At 47.0% G+C, this 17,744-nt stretch overlaps 1 protein-coding gene across 1 annotated transcript in view; it reads left to right on the top strand.

Annotated features, from left to right (window-relative positions):
• The window catches only part of PPM1D (protein phosphatase, Mg2+/Mn2+ dependent 1D), a 279,206-nt gene that overhangs the window by 40,205 nt on the left and 221,257 nt on the right, over positions 1-17,744 (top strand). The window contains exon 2 of the mRNA XM_085649436.1: positions 11,447-11,675. Coding sequence (XP_085505562.1) covers positions 11,447-11,675 — 229 coding nt within the window. The remainder of the gene's footprint in view (positions 1-11,446; positions 11,676-17,744) is intronic.

The raw sequence follows: 17,744 nt of genomic DNA, 5'->3' as shown, positions 1-17,744 counted from the left end.
AGGGACAAATGTCTATATGAACAGCAGGACACGGGATCTCTATTGGACTTCAGCAGAACCGCAATGACTGCTTCCATGATGGAAGGAAGCAGCTTGCCTATGCCAATTGCAGTGTTATACATGTCAAGGAGGGCTACCGGAAGGTCCCTGTATGCTTTAGAAAAGTCCACTGGGAGACTGCCACTTCCCAGTGCCTTGCCACTGGGTGTGCCCATTATATCTGCCATAACTCTGTGATATCTTTAGTGGATGCTAAGTATTTCCATGGTAGGGGACTCCAACCAAGCTAAGGCAACACAATCAAGATAACAGGCCGTATCCACTGTGGGGCCGCATATAGAGTTTCACAATACTGGCGGAAAACGACAAGGATTTTAGATTAGTCCATTGTGATAGTCCCAGTTTCCATGTGAGCAGCCACAATCAGAGTATTTCGTTTTCAGAGTGTTCCAGAGTGTCACCTAAACTAGGAGGCCAAAGAATGAGACACTTGTTATACGCAGACGATCTGGTGCTTCTCAGCCAGACAGAGATCTGACTCCAATGGCCACTGTTCATTCTACATGATTACACATTTGAGAACATGTTAGAAATCAATGAAGCAAAGACCAAAACGCTCTCTTTCAGTCGAAAACCAAATCTGGCTAACAGGTGGCAGCTTAAGGGCGTTGGGCTCCAGCACAGCAAGGGCTATAAATACCTGGGAATCCTCCTATATGGCAAATGGTCATTTACCTCTCATGAATGCGCCATAAACGATGAGGGTTCTAGCCTAATGTTCGCTCTCTCATCCATCGCCGCCAACCTACAAGGCCCCAGCCTTGACCCTTTTCTCCAGGTGACGAAAGCAAAAATCATGCTGACACTAACTTACAGGAGTGAAATCGCCTTGGGTAGGGTAGCTGGATCAGTGGACAAATTGGTCACCAGATTTTGCAAAGTCATTCTGCGTCTTCCAACGAGAGCGTTACTAGTGCAAGTGAGACTCTAGAATAATATCACAAAACAGCACTGGGACAGATGCAACTGTTTTCTCAACTTCTGTCACAGACTCTGACTGACACCACCAGAGTCCATGCACGGTTTAATCTGGTGCGGGTTTGAAGGTTCCGACCGGAGCTCATTATACAGACAACAACTTGAAAATAAACTGATGGAATTCTCACTGTCCAAAGCCTTGAGCAAACTCCTCTACCACCAAGTCCTTAAGAAATTAACATCACTCGCAGAAAAAAAAAATTCAGTACTAGAGGATCTAACAGCCTTATGCAAGCGCTCCCGCCCGTGGTCAGTAATAAACTCCTACTCTTCAGCCAAGCAGCAGAATTAAATCACTTGCACTTATACTATATGGATTAAAGCGCAGCTTGTGGCTCTAAGACTAGACAAGTGGAATTTTCACGCTCGCCTTCCGTCCTGGCGCCGAACATGTACTCATAACATAAGTTGCTGCTTATGCGGCTGAGGGAAGGAAACCTTAATTCATGTTTTTAGGTCTCGCCTGAGCCAGCGCTTTAGTGCTGCTCTGGCGAGAGCTATAGAAAACGGGGATTTGGAAGTGCAAACGAGTGCTTTTCAGGCCCCCAACTACAGTGCATGTGCGCCCGGCGCGCGCACCATTTGGTAGCCTGCGTGTACATTTTGCGGGCGCCTTGATGTTCTCAGTGAGCCGCGCGGCCACTGAGAACATCAAGGCGCCCGCGAAAGGGCACACCATTTGCCAGCCTGTGCCTCTCTCCCCTTAGAGGGCGCGACCTACCCCCTCCCTTATCCCACTTCTTGTCTTCAATTAAAGACCAGATAAAACATGGCAGGAACGTACGAGATATCGTTCGGCAGAGAAGCACGGAGGTATTTACAAGTGGGGGTTGAGCAACTATCATTTGAGTAAGACTTGAGCAGGTCTCAAAATTGAGCTAGTTTTGTGGAGAACAAGAGTCCGTCCGATTTACAAGAATGTCACTATTGCTAAACTAACATTATGTCACTTTACCTGCAGTGTGTTTTACAAGGCCACCTCTCCTTCTGTGCGAGTTAATGGAGTCAGACAAACCTACTAATTAGCGTATGTGCAATATCTTCTTAAAACGCTTATACCGTGTCTCTTTTTTATAAAGTATGATAAAACAAGTATGCCGCATCTGTCTGTTAAGATACTCAGTGAATATGCTTCAATAGCCCGTTTGGGATGTATGGTTGTGTGATTCATCTACTCTAAGAAAGGCCTCAGTTTCAAGAAACGTTCACAAAGATGGGGCGTTCATTTCAGCAGCGATATTACTTATTCCTAAATTTCACACTTCAGTCTGTGTGTGTTATGATGATTCACATCAATCACAGACCAACTGGCACTTATTAAAGCCACTGGAATTTACGCTGCAGTTGAGGACCAAATTATAAGGCAGGGTGAATAAATTATCCAGTAACAGGCAAATAATGCGGCAGAGTCTACACTACTTAGTGATTTTAAGCCACATTGATATTGTCGGGTAAAGCGGTTTCACGTCATTAGTACCACTTTTACGCCTGGCTGCAGGTGTCGGCCACCAGAATATGACTTGTGAATCTTTGAAAGGTGTCTGCCACCGTGCAGTCCCACGTGAGGTGTTATTTTAAGAAACCTGCGAATCGTTTTAGCTAGGAACAGAAATGTTTAAATCTAATTATGTAGCAGGTGGTGTTTTGTGTGGCAAGTGCAGCAAATTCATAATTATGCGTGAAATTTCAGAGCCGCAGAATTGCATAATTCCAGTGATCCTGCTTCTCCTAGTCCATTTCCGGTTATGTCCACAAGTAATGCACCTACAATCTCTGCTTACTTCCTTTCACAGTTCCCTTGGATTTATTTCTCTTAGAGTTACTGTTTTCCTTCATGAATCAAGTGGAAAGTGTTGGAAACTGATGGCATGTATCAAGCATCTGTCTGTTAAGATACTCCGTGAATATGCTTCAATAGCCCGTTTGGGATGTATGGTTGTGTGATTCATCTACTCTAAGAAAGGCCTCAGTTTTAAGAAACGTTCACAAAGATGAACTGCATCGACCTTTTTTCCCAAAGCCAGCTACTTTAGGCAACCAATGGGAATGTGTGTATATGTTTCAATGTGTGTATATGTGTTTTAACGTGTGTGTTACAAATAACTATTATTTATCACCACTCGGGCACAAGTGAGGTGCACCCGAACTACTAGAAAAATGTATCACGGCTGATGTGCCAAAGAATGTAGTTCCACGTTATGGTGATGTGTTTAAAAAGTCAAACAACATTAATACAAATAATGGTGTTGTTTATTATATGCTTCTTTATTCTTACAGATACCCATTGGGTTTTTGAGACTACAAAGGGCCATTACCCCTCTTTTCTGACATGCCAAATTTTGCATGTTAGTTTTTGAGAAAATAGGCATACAATATATATAAACAAGCATTTGCAATGCAATAGGTCTCGCATTTGCGAGAGTTTGAGCTATTAGCATTGTAAATGACAGTGCCTTTTATTTATGTTTTTAAAAAAAACAACCTTAAATAAAAAGCATTGTCATTTACAATGCCAATAGCTCAAACTCGTATAAATGCGAGACCTATTGCATTGCAAATGCTTGTATGTATTTGCCCCCAATTACTGCAGCAAATGAGATCCTTACTCCGTGCTGACTTCATCTGGCTAGGAGAATTTATCTGCCGTCCGGTAGTAATCTCTAGCCTTAATCCATTAAATCCACCACTAAACATCAAAACTGTCAAATGTCTCAAGATGGCAGTGACCAAACTGGATTCAGCCAAGCGCACTAGTGCTGCAGCAACACGCTCTTAAATTCTGTATTTATTGCCCCCTGTGCTTACCATCCTCATTTGCACACAAGGGGTTGGCAGAACCTCCACAACATGTTCAGCATGCTGAGCCAGAGACTAACCTCATAGCGGTTTGCACAAGGAGCAGGTGTAGACCCATCTTTAGTCTATCACGCGCACTGTTCGATGTACAACGCTGCCCATAAGAGTTTTACAATGCCAAAAGCTGCTGCTTGACTTTCCTAGGCTGCCCATCTTGTCGCGTTGTTAAAACACTTACCTCCACTCTTTGCACTGATCTGCTCCGAAATGAACTGTCTGGACTGCAGCAGGCCAGCCTTCAAGTAAGAGAACTTTTGCTATCTAGTCTCGTTTAGCTGACTGTCCTGTACTTAGGCTTGTGCTCTGCGAAATTTGCACACTGCTTGTAACATGTTTATGTAAAGCTGGTTTCATGTATGCATTGTCTGTTGTTTTGTAATCACTTTTAATGGAGATCAGCTAACCCTTCTGTCCACCTTCCGACCTGTTCTGCATCGGGTCTATGTTCTGTGTAATTAGGCCTACTGCGCTAACCCTGTCCACAAAGGTCCACCTCGCTATGTGCTCTATTTGTTTTCTACTTCTTAGGAAAGAAAGACATATCTAAATCTTCTCCGTCAATACTTAGTGATGTTCTATCATATGGCGTTATCTGAATGCAATAAATTTGAAAATGATCCAATCCAACGTTTTACCTGGGCGATCACCCTCTTCGAAGCGCACGCCTGAGCCTGGCGAATTAAGTAGAGAACCTCTCAAGCTGCCTCCCCTCAAACTGCCAATTTCTCCTGCAATTTGGCCAGTGTACCCCATTCTCTGGAGACTGCATAAGCAGTCTTCAGTGTATGCAGCTGCTTCTCAAATGCGATCTAAGTGACTACAAACGACTAGAAAAGCCTGGCACTTTTTGAGATACACTTTCACCTGATGTAGACCTTTATGGCTTCTCAGAAGGTTGCAACCGTGTTCTTATGTAGCCGGAAATATTTGACACTGGCTTCCCTAATGCCATTCCGAAAAACAGTGTCCTGCATTTCTGTGCTATGCAACCGCCGGTGGAGAAAGCAAGGAAGAGGGGCCAGGCTGTCCAAAACCAGCACAACCAGAGAGTGGTCCGAAAGGGTTCATGGGAGAATCACAGAGCTGCGGATCATAGAGCACAGGGTGCGAGGTATAAAGCACATGTCCAACTGGGAGGATACGCTGTGCGCATGTGACCCAATACATGCAGGCACGCTCGCTGGGATGTAACGCGTGCCAGGCATCTACCATAGCATATAGGTGCATAATATGAGCTAGAGCATGACTCTCCTTCGGCGAAGGATGCAGATTCGTGGTTGTTTTGTCTAACCGTGTAGGTGTAGGAAGACATGTATTAAAGTCACCACTCCAGATATCAGGCCTGTCTTCATCTTTTTACTGCAAAGTCTGAGAAGATCATCAAAAAAACTCCAGACTATCCACATTTTGGACCATATACAGATCCGCCAGGGTTTCGCAACTTGCAGGAAAAAATCGCGCCATTGGCAGTTTTGTGGGGGGAAAAATGCACTTTGTACAGACATGCCCGCAATATTTGGAGGGTCGTGAAAACATTACTCTCAATTCCTAACTTTTTGGAAATTAGGCCATCTTGTGGGTGTACATAGACAACAAAGTGTGCTAATCCTACTCCGGGTAAGGTAAAAGACATATCTGTTTCCCGTTGCCTAATCCTGCTTTCCTTAATATACACTGTATTTAACCACTTTCAGCAATATTTGTACTAAATACTCCAACAAAAGTTTCATATGTACATTGATTGGGACAGTAATAATTTAATTTGCTGCACCAAATTGTGCCATTACACCTGAGGCAACGTCTGACAGACCCACAATTATTAAGTGTTTTCACTCCCTCGCATTGATATAGAGTACAGTGTTTATTAGTGCCTAGACGTACGACTATAATTTATCATGGAACTGTAGAGCCGCCGCTCCTTAAGAGCAGAGCAAGGCGCTCTGATGGATCTTTTCTTAATATTTTAGAGCGGGTTGTTCTTGTACATAAGAAGATTGTGGTGAGACAATAAAGAAACTTGCATGCGGATTCCACATAAGATGCATCAAATTAAATACATAAAGAGGAATAACCTAAATAGAGCCTTCCGCCTTTGCAGGCGTTTTCATTCCCAGACCAAAAAGTGATAAAGAACCCTCAACAGATTGAGTGTCTGTCATTTCTGTCTGATAGTATTACCTTGGCCTCACAGCACCTGCCAAGTGTTACAGAAATGAGGGGAAATAGTTGGCCTACTCAAAATTTCAAATATCCTGTCAGTCGGCCAGCAAATGATGTTTCTGCTGGTCGTTGTTCCTCTGTATGTGTAGAGGAACAGTGACAGACAAACCACTGAGCCTAGTAAACGGCCTTGAATGGCGGAGGCAGCATCCTCTCTTAGGAGACCGATGAGCAGAAAAGTTGGATTAAATAGTGAGACACCAGATTATGACAACTAATGAAGTGAATAGATTAGCCTAAAGAATTCGTTATAATAACCTTCGATTTCAGAGTGGAAGATCCGGAACAGACACTGATGAACTACACTAAAATGCCCATATAAAGCAAGTGCAGCCTGTCTATCTTCTAGAGCCAGTAAAGGCACTTTAGTGACCTCTTGTGTTCATGGCTGGCGATCGCCTTACTACGCTGCAGCACAAATTGAAGGTCCCCCGGGCATGGAATGAAGATTTGGAAGGTCGGCCCGTCATAGCAAAATCTGTTTCGTGGACATACCAGAATCCGCAACTGCTGGCAACATGGAGCACTCTGTGGAGGAACATTTGGATTGTCTGTTTGACCAGCATAAGGTTTCCAATCTATTGATAGTGGAGAGAGTACACTAATGCAAGGCCCCAGTTCCAAACCCGAGCCTAAATCCAAGACCTTTAATAGCACGGCTCCTGAATTACAGGGAGAGGGCCCTAGTTCTTAAACGCAACCGGGCCTCCCCTGATCTCCTTTATGACCATTCATGGAGCTCAATCTACCCTGACTTCACCGGAGTCCTTGTTTTATGCACCCATCTTGGTTGATGGCTCTCTGCACACCCCCTGTTATTTTCTATGGTTTGTTTTCTTGAATAGAGGGATCTTCATGGGAAAAGTCAGCAGTAAGTTAACATCACTAACCCATTCTTGCAGACCCGTATGGCTCACATTGGGACTCTGGCTCTGCTTGTTGTATGGAAATGGTGGGCTACTCTTTGAAAGTCCACGAATGCAATTTCTCTCTTTGCAGTATTGCAGTCTCTTCATCATGGAAAGAGGCCCGAGTTGTCTACTCTTGGAAAAAGCCTTCTGTATGGCCTACAGTTTAGAGTAAATACCAACTAATTTTCCTACTGATCTTCACTATCAAAGTAGCTGAGGTTCATTCATTCAACATGCTCTAATTTCATTAGAAGCAATGTTCTTCTTTATGCAGTTTGGTAATGCTTTAGGTTTGTTCATGATACAAAATTGGCCCTATTGCCATACAGAACTAGCTTGTTATGACCTGGACCAAGCGGGATTACTGCCCTGATACTTATGGACTTTTCGGCTGCTTTTGAAGCTGTCTCGTGCAGCGTTTACTTCACAGCTGTGTGAGGCTGGTGCCAGAGTTCCTTGGTTGGCTTTCTTCCTTACTTCAGGAAAAGTATCAAACTATCACCATGGGTCATTAGGTCTCGCCTAGCGCGCATGCGCTGCATAGGAGGAGACCTTTAGGAATTGATTCGCTTTTTTGGCCAAGAACGTGCACGCATTGCATTGCTTTCAATGGCAACGCGTGCACGTTTGGCGATTCCCTTGCGGGAGCGAGCTTTGGCGACATCTGTTTATAATTATCATGCCTGCTGTGCTCGCTCCCGTAAGGTAAACAAACGCTGGAGATGTGGACTTTCGCGGCCGGGGCTGCGCTTGTCTTTTAGCGCTTGTCTTTAATGCAGTGGGTCATGCCCATTATGTTAAACAATGACAGCCTTGGCCAATTCAGCACATCCGCTTTCATCACTGTTTTCGTTTTCCGAGTTTCCCCTTGGCTTGGTTTGTCCTCCCTTCTCCAAAGAAAGGACTCTTCCACCGCCCCCAACCAATTCTAAACTCCAATCCGATTTCGTTCCCTGCTAACATCAAAGATGAATTCCTTGCAAACCAAAACCGATAGGCAAGAATGAAAGTAAATATTAGACGAGAAACGAGCGCTTTCCGAGAAGACGGCAGTGCCATGGCAACCCACCTGCGCTGAAGCAGGTGTGCCAGGCGAACACACGAGGGCGCGCGGGGCCATTATCCTATACTAATGTACCCGTTCTGCAGAATCCTGTCGTGGGGGCCTGAACAGCACGCTTTGGGCATAGGGCATTATGTGCTGCTTAGTGTGGGATGAAAGTGAGCATGCGCTGTGAAATGTGCGTCCAGGTATGTGAGCCTGTACAGACTAGCTACTGGTCCTCTAAAGGTTAGCGCAATGGTCGCAAGGCACGTGCGTCCCCACACGGCTAGAAAAGGCGCGGTGTGGACGGTTTGTAATCAGAGAAGCGGCATCAGGCAGTTCACTGCCCCAGGGTTTAACAACTCCTCGGAGCCGGGGAGAAGTAACACACGAGCGCGGTTCACAGGCCCTGGGGCAATAGCGGGTGCTTGACAACCACTGGAAGTCTTTGATACGGAGCAGCGTGGGGACACACCGTACAAGCCCCTGGGATGTGAGAGATACGTGGTTGTGCTCCACAACACAACTCCTATATCTACAATTGATTGTATTTGAGAAACACCAAGTCCTTGAACTCAAATAAACTCTGCGGCACACATCAACCCTCTGGGCACCTTTAATTAATGTAGGAGCGGATTTGGAACACTGCTGTGCTGTGCACTGTACAGGCCACGTGAAGCTTATGAAACACTGATGCACACTCCACCCCCCTTGGGGCACCAGTGACACTGAAGTACGCACTACAGACTCTGGGGTGTCTGTGAAATAAGGTTGTTCACTTTACAAACCTCTGGGCCCCATTTAAACACAACGGTGCCTGCCTCACCTACAGGGGTCATAAGGGCATGTGTGCGTTAAAAGGCCAGTAAAACAATGCTGTAACCTGCACAGCACCTTACCGTTTGGAAGAAAGGAGACTGGTATACTGTTTTTGTTTCGCCTGGCGGGGAACTCTTATCGTTGAGGGCCAAGACTTCTCACATCAGGAGGGACACCACCAGGGCACAAGTCCTAAACCAGCATTGGCATAGCTAGTTTAGTTATCCAGCACAATATCCTTGGTGAAACAACATCAACTGTTGCATGGGTAAACACTTATAAGGTCCCAAAGGCGAGACCTATTGGCTATGCCAATGCTTGTTTTTTCACTGTTAAGGTCCTATCTTGAGTTCTTCAGGAGTCCTGAGTCGCGCATTATACAAGCTCTATACATCACTGCTTCTCCTTTCCAAGCTGATCAAATCTTTAAGACTCCACTACATCTACTGAAGATGTGCAGCTTATCCCCCACCTAGATGGGCATAATAGGGCCTCAAGAAGCTGTTTTATACTACTAGCTTACCAACATTAGGTAGCTGGATGAATAGCAATTTCATGAAGTTTAAGTCTTTTTAGTTCCTTTTAGCACTTGTTGACTGAATATATTTTAAGCCTAGATTGACAGCATAGCTGTCACCAGACCTTCGGATCAACTGGAAAAAAGCATTCAGCTCTGCGGCTGAGAGAGTTTACTTTCAGTCCACATGTTGGCTGCCTTAATTACAGCATTTCACAGGGCAGACGTACACTTCCACTGAAAGAGTGCTTGTATTGCACATTTTCCCTTATGGGAAAATGTATTTTCAGTGTACCAGGGTGGTGGCGGTTATGGCGTTAACTCCTGATTGTATTTATTGAGAAAAGTATTAGCTAAATTCATTTAGCTTTGAGGTTTGGGTTAATATTACTCTGTATTGAAGCTTACAGAAAGTTTTATTTCTTACTTGAAATGTCAGATTACAATAGTAGGCAAGGGTTTTTCTGTCTACTATTCCCTCAAATCGTGGGGTAAATTTGCAGTGTCATAATCCTTATTAATCTCTTTCAAAAGAGATTGTATTGTGCTTTGTCAAATATAGTTTTGTATGCATTTCTGTTTTTACAATTGTGTGCCTGATGATTGCCGTGTGAGAGACTATTCTCCCTAAGTAAATTTGCGTTTGGTAGGGTGACAAGCCACTAACAAATGGTGTAGGCCTGATTAGTTCACCTGGAAGTTAAGTTCGATGCCATGGGTTTAATTTTTTTTTTTTTTTATGACAACAGCAGTAGGCTGGACATCTTATCTTTCATGTAAAGCATTTGTTTAAGCCATTAGGCCTTTATTGGTGTCCTGTTATCTAACTTTACAGGTTATAGACTAGTAATTTCTTTACATTAAATCTCACCGATTGCCTTTGTAGGCGAAGGTTTTGGTGTTAATTACACCTTTGACAAAACCTACCTGTAGAAGGTTTGCACTATAATAATTTGTGCTGAAAGCTCATCGGATGGCCTGAGAGGCTTAGCTGTCGGTCATGATTTTGTAATCATTGAAAATACGTAATAAATATGTACATATTTACATTCATAGAGGTTGTTTTGAGTATTTTGTTATTAGTCTGTCATTTACTCTGTTTCCATTAGTAACAACATACAGCTTCGAGCAGGGGTTGATCTTTTTCAGCCTCTCGCTGCCTGTCTGGTCAAATACACACAAATGCTGGAAAATTATTGTTCTTCAGTGCAGGGGCTGTGGGGCCAGTCCTCCTTAGTTTTTCCTTTTCTCCTGTTATTTCTTTTTCGTTTCTTTCTTGCTCCGTTTTCATTTTTGGAGGACACTGCAGATTGTCAGACTGCGTTTTTGGGTTGCTTGCCTGCCTCTCACTTCACCTGCATTTAGCCACATCCTACGTGGCCACTACCTCAAAACCAATCTAACCTCATGGATTGATATTGTCCATAAATATAAAAGTTTACCATCTCAAGATGGCCAATTGTTTTGTTTCTAAATGTGGTGGTCATGCTGAAAATTTACAACACTGGCGCAGTACATAGAATACCATTGCAAGATGGCCATCCACTCCTATGTATAATTTTATTTTTTTCAAGTGCATGATTGCAATATATTGTGGGCAGCTTGTTTTTGTCTTTTCTGCTTTCATTATTTTAATTTAAATTACATATGTTAATTGTGTTTGACTGCTAGAATGAGTTAGTTGGTGAAATGATGAGTGACCCCCCTCCCCACCCCATATGAACATGTAAGTCTGTATTTCTTTGGCTACTTTGCTACTCTGCATGGCAGTTGCAGTTCAAAAGAAACTTTCAGCAAGCTTTTAAGCTGTTGAATACGTTTTAAATCTGAAATTCATCAGATATTTATCGTTTGAGGTACATTAATCTATCTGCATATTATTAAACCATGCTTGCTATCAGAATTGTTTGCGTTTGATACGTTATATGAACACACATGAAGATCAGATCAACACCATTGTACTAAATTTTACCCTGTTTCATAGTACTAAATTCTCTTCGTGTTGTGTTACCTAATGTTATTTTCTTTTGTTCTTTTCAGCTGAATGGTCAAAAACCATGACTGGACTCCCTAGCACTTCGGGTACAACTGCCAGTGTGGTAATCATCCGTGGCAATAAAATATATGTGGCACATGTGGGAGATTCTGGTGTGGTTCTAGGTGTTAAGGACAATCCAAAAGCTGATTTTATCAGAGCGGTGGAAGTAACTCAAGACCACAAGCCTGAACTTCCAAAGGAGAAGGAGAGGATTGAAGGCCTTGGTGGCAGGTAGCAGTCCCTTTTGACTTCATTTGTGCTGTTTATTAATGATGTTTTTGAAGTAATATGTGAACAAGGTAGAATGATTGAATTAAAGCGAAAATATATGTTTTAAACATTGGAAGATAGGCAGCATGGTGCCCATGCCACATACTCCTTTCACAGAGGAGCAGTTTTTTTCCAGAAGAAAAAGATCACATATAAAACCAACACTCAACGCCATAAGCCATTTCCCTCGAGTTTAAGACCTAACCTTGAGAGAGATTATATGGGCAGCAGGCAGTGTAAGAAAGACTTGCAGTGTCCCAGGTGGGTTTTTATTTCTGATGAATACTTCTGCCTGCATATTCATGACCTTTCAAATACCAGGTGCCAGACTCCACCTAGAAACTCTTCAGTAGGTCTTCTTCCCCAGTATGGGATGCGGTTTGATGCATCGACAATGCCACCATCCTGTCACTAGAGCCAAAACTGGACGATCGGCGCCGCTAGAGACACATTAGGTCTACCGCCCGGCTCCGTTACTTTCTCCTCTATACCAGGAGTCGGATGATGGGGACAACTGGGAGGGATCCGAGGATCCTATGGCCGTTCAGGCTCAACTGTCCCAGGACTGGGCAGATGAACTGGGGGAGGCCAGTGGCCTGGATACCTCTCCAGACACTGGATTTGTCTCTCCTCCGACTGTGGCTTCGGAGGAGGGCGCTGCTTTCTCTGTGGTGCTGCGCAAGGCGGCCGCAGCCCTTGGGCTCGAGCTGCCTGCCGTGGCTGTGAGGACTAACGTCCTTACTGAGGTGCTTCAGTCTGCAGCAAGCTCCACTGAGCCTTTGCTGCAATTCAATGAGGCCCTCATTGACGTTCTGCAGGGCACCTGGTCTAAGCCCTCCACAGTTCCTCCGGTGGACAGGAACGTCGCCAGGCGCCACCGCCCTGCTCAGGGCGACCCCAGTTTTCTGTCCCAACACCCTACCACTGAGAGCCTGGTTATCCAGGCCTCCACCTCCCAATCCTCTTTCCCGACCGCCCCGCCGGACCGGGATTCCAAGAGACTAGAACAGTTTGGCAAGAAGCTGTTCTCCTCCCTTAGTTTGGGCCTGTGGTCTTTGAACACCGCTTGTCTCTTGGACCGTTATTCCCACTCTCTGTGGGATGCGGTGGAGGACGCGCTGCCCCTGTGTCCGGAGGAGGTCCGGACACGACTTACCCAGGCTCTGGCCGATGGGAGGGATGCCGCGCGACGTGCTATACGATGTGGGCGTGACACCACGGACTCGCTGGGTAGGGCCATTTCTACCACGGTGGCGCTTCGGCGTCACGCCTGGCTGCGGTCCACGTCATTTTCGGGCGATGTCCAGAGCACTCTCATGGACATGCCCTTTGATGGCACTCGCCTTTTTGGCGAGAAAGCGGACAGTGCGCTGAATCGCTTTAAGGACTCCTGGGCTACGGCCAAGTCCTTGGGCCTCTCAGCCCCGCGGTCGCAACTTCCGCCTTTCGCCCCTTTCGTGGCCAAGGAAGGGGTGCCTCCTCACGTGCGCCTAGCCACCAGCCGCAGAACCAACCTGCGCGCGGTCGCGGACGTGGTTTCCGCTGAGGCGGTTCTGGAGGACGACCTAGGTCAGCCCACATCCACCCCGGCAGCATCCGCCTCAAAGCCTTCCTAGTCCGAGCTTTCAGGCCCATTCCACGCCAGTGGGCGGCAGAGTTCGCCATCACCTGCTCCACTGGCGGTCCATCACATCGGACAGGTGGGTGCTGCAAATCGTCCGAAGGGGCTACTCCCTCCCCTTCGAGACGACTCCTCCAGCCATGCCACCGCAGCACCACCGTATCTCGGGGGATCATTTGAATCTTCTCCACGAGGAAGTTTCGGCCCTCTTGGCCAAGGGGGCCGTCGAGCGCGTTCCGAGCCCAGAAGTAGGTTGTGGTTGTTATTCCCACTACTTTCTGGTTCCCAAGAAGGGCAAAGGGGGCCTACGCCCTATCTTGGACCTCCGGAACGTCAATGCCTTCCTCCGGAAGGAAAGGTTCAAGATGTTAACTTTGGCTCAGGTTCTAGCTGCCCTAGACCCTGGAGACTGGATGGTAGCGTTGGACTTGCAGGACGCATATTTCCACATCCCCGTCCTGCCGGCCCACCGGCGTTACCTGCGGTTCACGGTGGGCCAAGAGCACTTTCAGTTTACCGTGCTCCCCTTCGGCCTCACCAGTGCCCCTCGGGTGTTCACGCAAGTGATGGCGGTGGTCGCAGCTCATCTGCGCAGATCAGGGGTTCCAGTCTTCCCCTATCTCGACGACTGGTTGTTGAAGGCGGGCTCGCCCCAGACAGTCGTCTCCCACCTCCAGACTACGGCGGATCTCCTGCATTTGCCGGGATTTTCCATCAACGTGCCAATGTCACACCTGAGCCCCTCTCAGAAGCTCCTCTTCATCGGAGCGGTTCTCGATTCGGCGCAGTTCCGGGTCTATCCGCCGGAACAGCGGGTCCGGGATATACAGGCCCTGATTCCCATCTTTCGGCCTCTATCCTGGGTTTCGGTCAGGCTAGTGTTGCGGCTTCTGGGGCTGATGGCCTCCTGCATCCTACTAGTGCATCACGCCAGGCGGCGCATGCGGGCTCTGCAGTGGGACCTGAAGTTTCAGTGGGCCCAGCATCACGGCAACCTGTCCGACCATGTCTTGATCTCGGAGGGCACTGCACAGCAGTTGCAGTGGTGGCTCACGGACCGCAATTGGCTCATGGGCAGAAGCCTCTCCCTTCCCCAACCGGAGCATGTCGTAGTGACGGATGCGTCCCTCCTGGGCTGGGGTGGCCATATGGGAGAGGCGGAGATCAGAGGCGTCTGGTCTCCGGCGGAGTCTCGTCTCCACATCAACCTGTTGGAGTTGAGAGCGATCCGGCTTGCACTGAAAGCCTTCCTTCCCTCTGTCAGGGGCAGTGTCGTGTAGGTGTTCACGGACAACACCACCGCCATGTGGTATTGCAACAAACAGGGCGGGGTGGGGTCGTGGACCCTTTGTCAGGAGGCTCTGCGCCTCTGGACGTGGCTGGCACACCAGGGCGTCACCCTAGTGGTTCAACATCTGGCGGGCTCTCTGAACGCCAGAGCAGACGAACTCAGCCGCCGGTGCATGATGGATCACGAATGGCGTCTGAACTCCGAAGTGGCGCAAGGTCTCTTTCAGCAGTGGGGAGAGCCTTGGTTAGATCTATTCGCCACCGAAGAGAACGCGCAATGTCAGCAGTTCTGCGCGTTGGAATTTCCAAGGAGGCACTCGCTCGGCGACGCTTTTCGTCGCGAGTGGAGTTGCGGTCTGTTGTACGCCTTTCCGCCTATACCACTTCTGCCCAGAGTGCTGAAGAAGATCAGGCTCGACCGGGCCCAAGTCATCTTGGTGGCTCCGGATTGGGCACGAAGGTACTGGTATCCCGAGCTACTCGGTATGTTGACCGATCCTCCGATACGTCTGCCCCTTCGGGAGGATCTTCTGTCACAGCAGCAGGGGACGGTCCTCCACCCGAACCTGTCCAGCCTCCGCCTCCATGCGTGGAGATTGAGCGCCGGCAGTTGATGCCATTTGACTTGCCTCCTGAAGTTTGTGATATCATTCTGGCAGCCAGGCGTCCCTCCACAAAGACGGTATACGCCTGCCGGTGGAACAAATTTGTGGCATGGTGCACAGCAAAGGCTGTGGATCCCTTTCCTTTCTGAGGTTCTACTGTTTCTTCTTTCTTTGGCCCGGCAGGGCTCTGCCCTGGGCACCCTGAAAGGTTATCTTGCTGCCATCTCTGCCTTCTTGCGGCTTCCTGATCAGCCTTCTCTTTTCAAGTCCCCTGTAGTTACACGCTTTCTAAAGGGCATTACTCACACGTTCCCTCCTGTTCCGTTTGTAATGCCTCAGTGGGACTTGAATCTTGTCTTGACATTCCTGATGTGCGCTCCCTTCGAGCCTCTTCACAATTGTCCCCTTCGTCTTCTGACTCTTAAGACTGCTTTTCTGGTAACCATCACCTCGGCTAGACGGGTGAGTGAGCTCCAGGCTTTATCTTCAAAGCCTCCTTTTCTGTCTGTTCATCCGGACAAGGTTGTCCTTCGGCCTCGTCCCTCCTTTCTTCCGAAAGTGGCGACTCCATTTCATCTTGGGCAGTCTGTCACCTTGCCCACCTTCTTTCCGCCTCCGCATCCTTCCAAAGAGGAAGAGAGGCTCCACCGTCTGGACCCAAAACGTGCGCTCTCCTTTTATTTGGACCGCACTAAGCAGTTCCGGGTGGACGACCAACTTTTCGTTGGATACGTGGGTGCTAAGAAGGGGAAAGCTGTGCACAAACGGACCATCTCTCGGTGGGTCTTTTTGTGCATCAAAATTTGTTACTCCTTGGCAAAAAAGGACCCTCCTGTTGGGCTGCGCGCCCACTCTACTCGGGCCACAGCGGCTACTACTGCTTTGGGACGGGGTGTCCCTTTGCAGGACATCTGTCAGGCGGCGACGTGGGCTTCGCTACACACGTTTGCCAGGCATTATTGCCTTGACAGCCAAGTCCGGAGGGATGGCTTCTTTGGCCGTTCTGTCCTCCAGGACTTTCTGGTGTGATCTTGGTTCGCAGACCCACCACCGGGGATGGTATTGCTTGGGTATCTATTCTAAGGTGAGGAATCTAACTAACGTGTTTCTTTCAGATGAACAAGTTACTTACCTTCGGTAACGATGTATCTGTAAGAAACATTAGTTAGATTCCTCACCGACCCACCCATCCTCCCCGTTCTGCGAACTGACATCTAGGGTTAAGGTTATCCTTTTCAGGCCCCTAGATTTTATTTTTGGCACCAGTGTCTGTCTTTGCATGGCTCTGCGTTCCTGGCGCGGAAAGCTATGTACAAGAACTGACGTCAGCGCGCGAGGGCGGCGTCTAAGTACTCCGACGTCATTCCGGCGCACGACGACGCCGACGACGGACGCGGAGCCGCAGACGACGCCTAGCGACGCGCAAGGGGTATTGCTGACGAAAAATCTTCCGGATCCAGTCTGACGCCTGGGGATATTCTAAGGTGAGGAATCTAACTAACTAATGTTTTTTACAGATACATCGTTACCGAAGGTAAGTAACTTGTTCGATAAAACTGAAAGGATATATATAAGGAAATTACGTAACGCCTAGGGTTAAAAAAAAGAGGAAGGGAAAAAAGAACCCGAAGATGACGCCCCAAAGGCGGGACTTCCGCAGGAAGCAAGCCGACGTCACGAGAGGTACACCTAATGGTGGGATGTCGACGCCCACCTGGGCTGCAAAAAAAAAAGAAAAAAGAAAGACTACGAATCCGGACCCAACCACCAGATCGCGGAATAATGCACAGCATAGTGAATCCAGAAAGATCTTCAAGCTGCAAAACTACACCAACAGGTAAACTATTCGATATAGCGGGAAAACCTGCTAGGTACCATGCACTGTTCACTGGTTTTTGTCTAACAAACCCTTATGTAAAATCAATAAACAAAACTAAGCAATAGTGTATTCAATCAACGTTTTCAATTGGTACATAGATACATCAATGCATAAAAATGATAACATACACTATGTGAGACGGAGTTTCAATGCTTAAAGATACATGACATTAATAATTCTTAATGGTGTATACAATTCCATTTATCGTATTCAGTGATACGAAAACGTGGTCATTCAACTCTTCATCCGTTTTAAACATACGGCCCGATGTATTTCGGGACCAAAAGATCCCTTCGTCAGGGGAAAACCTAAAATAAATGTTCTGAAATTACTAATTTTTTCAATAAATTAACGGTGGAAATTATTAACACTACAGCTGGTGGCTTGGTACATTCATAGTCAAGGAACTGGGTCAACCCTGCATGTGTGCACCAATGTAAAAAGCAAGATGCAGGTCTAAAACACCAAGGAGGGTGTTTGTGGGTTGCAGATGCAAAAATGAATAAGGTTATAGAGAAGGAAACCGAACCAAGAGTGTGCAATAAAGAAATCCAAATGAAAGTGCTCATTTTCAGAAGAAAACCCCATGTAGAAAAACACAAATGGGGAAAAAAAACTCTCCATAACACGTAATG

Source organism: Triturus cristatus, chromosome 3_2, assembly GCF_964204655.1.
Source record: "Triturus cristatus chromosome 3_2, aTriCri1.1, whole genome shotgun sequence".
NCBI classification, from domain to species: domain Eukaryota; kingdom Metazoa; phylum Chordata; class Amphibia; order Caudata; family Salamandridae; genus Triturus; species Triturus cristatus.
The sequence above is the reverse complement of the archived record's forward strand: the minus strand, read 5'-3'. Positions and strand labels throughout refer to the sequence as shown.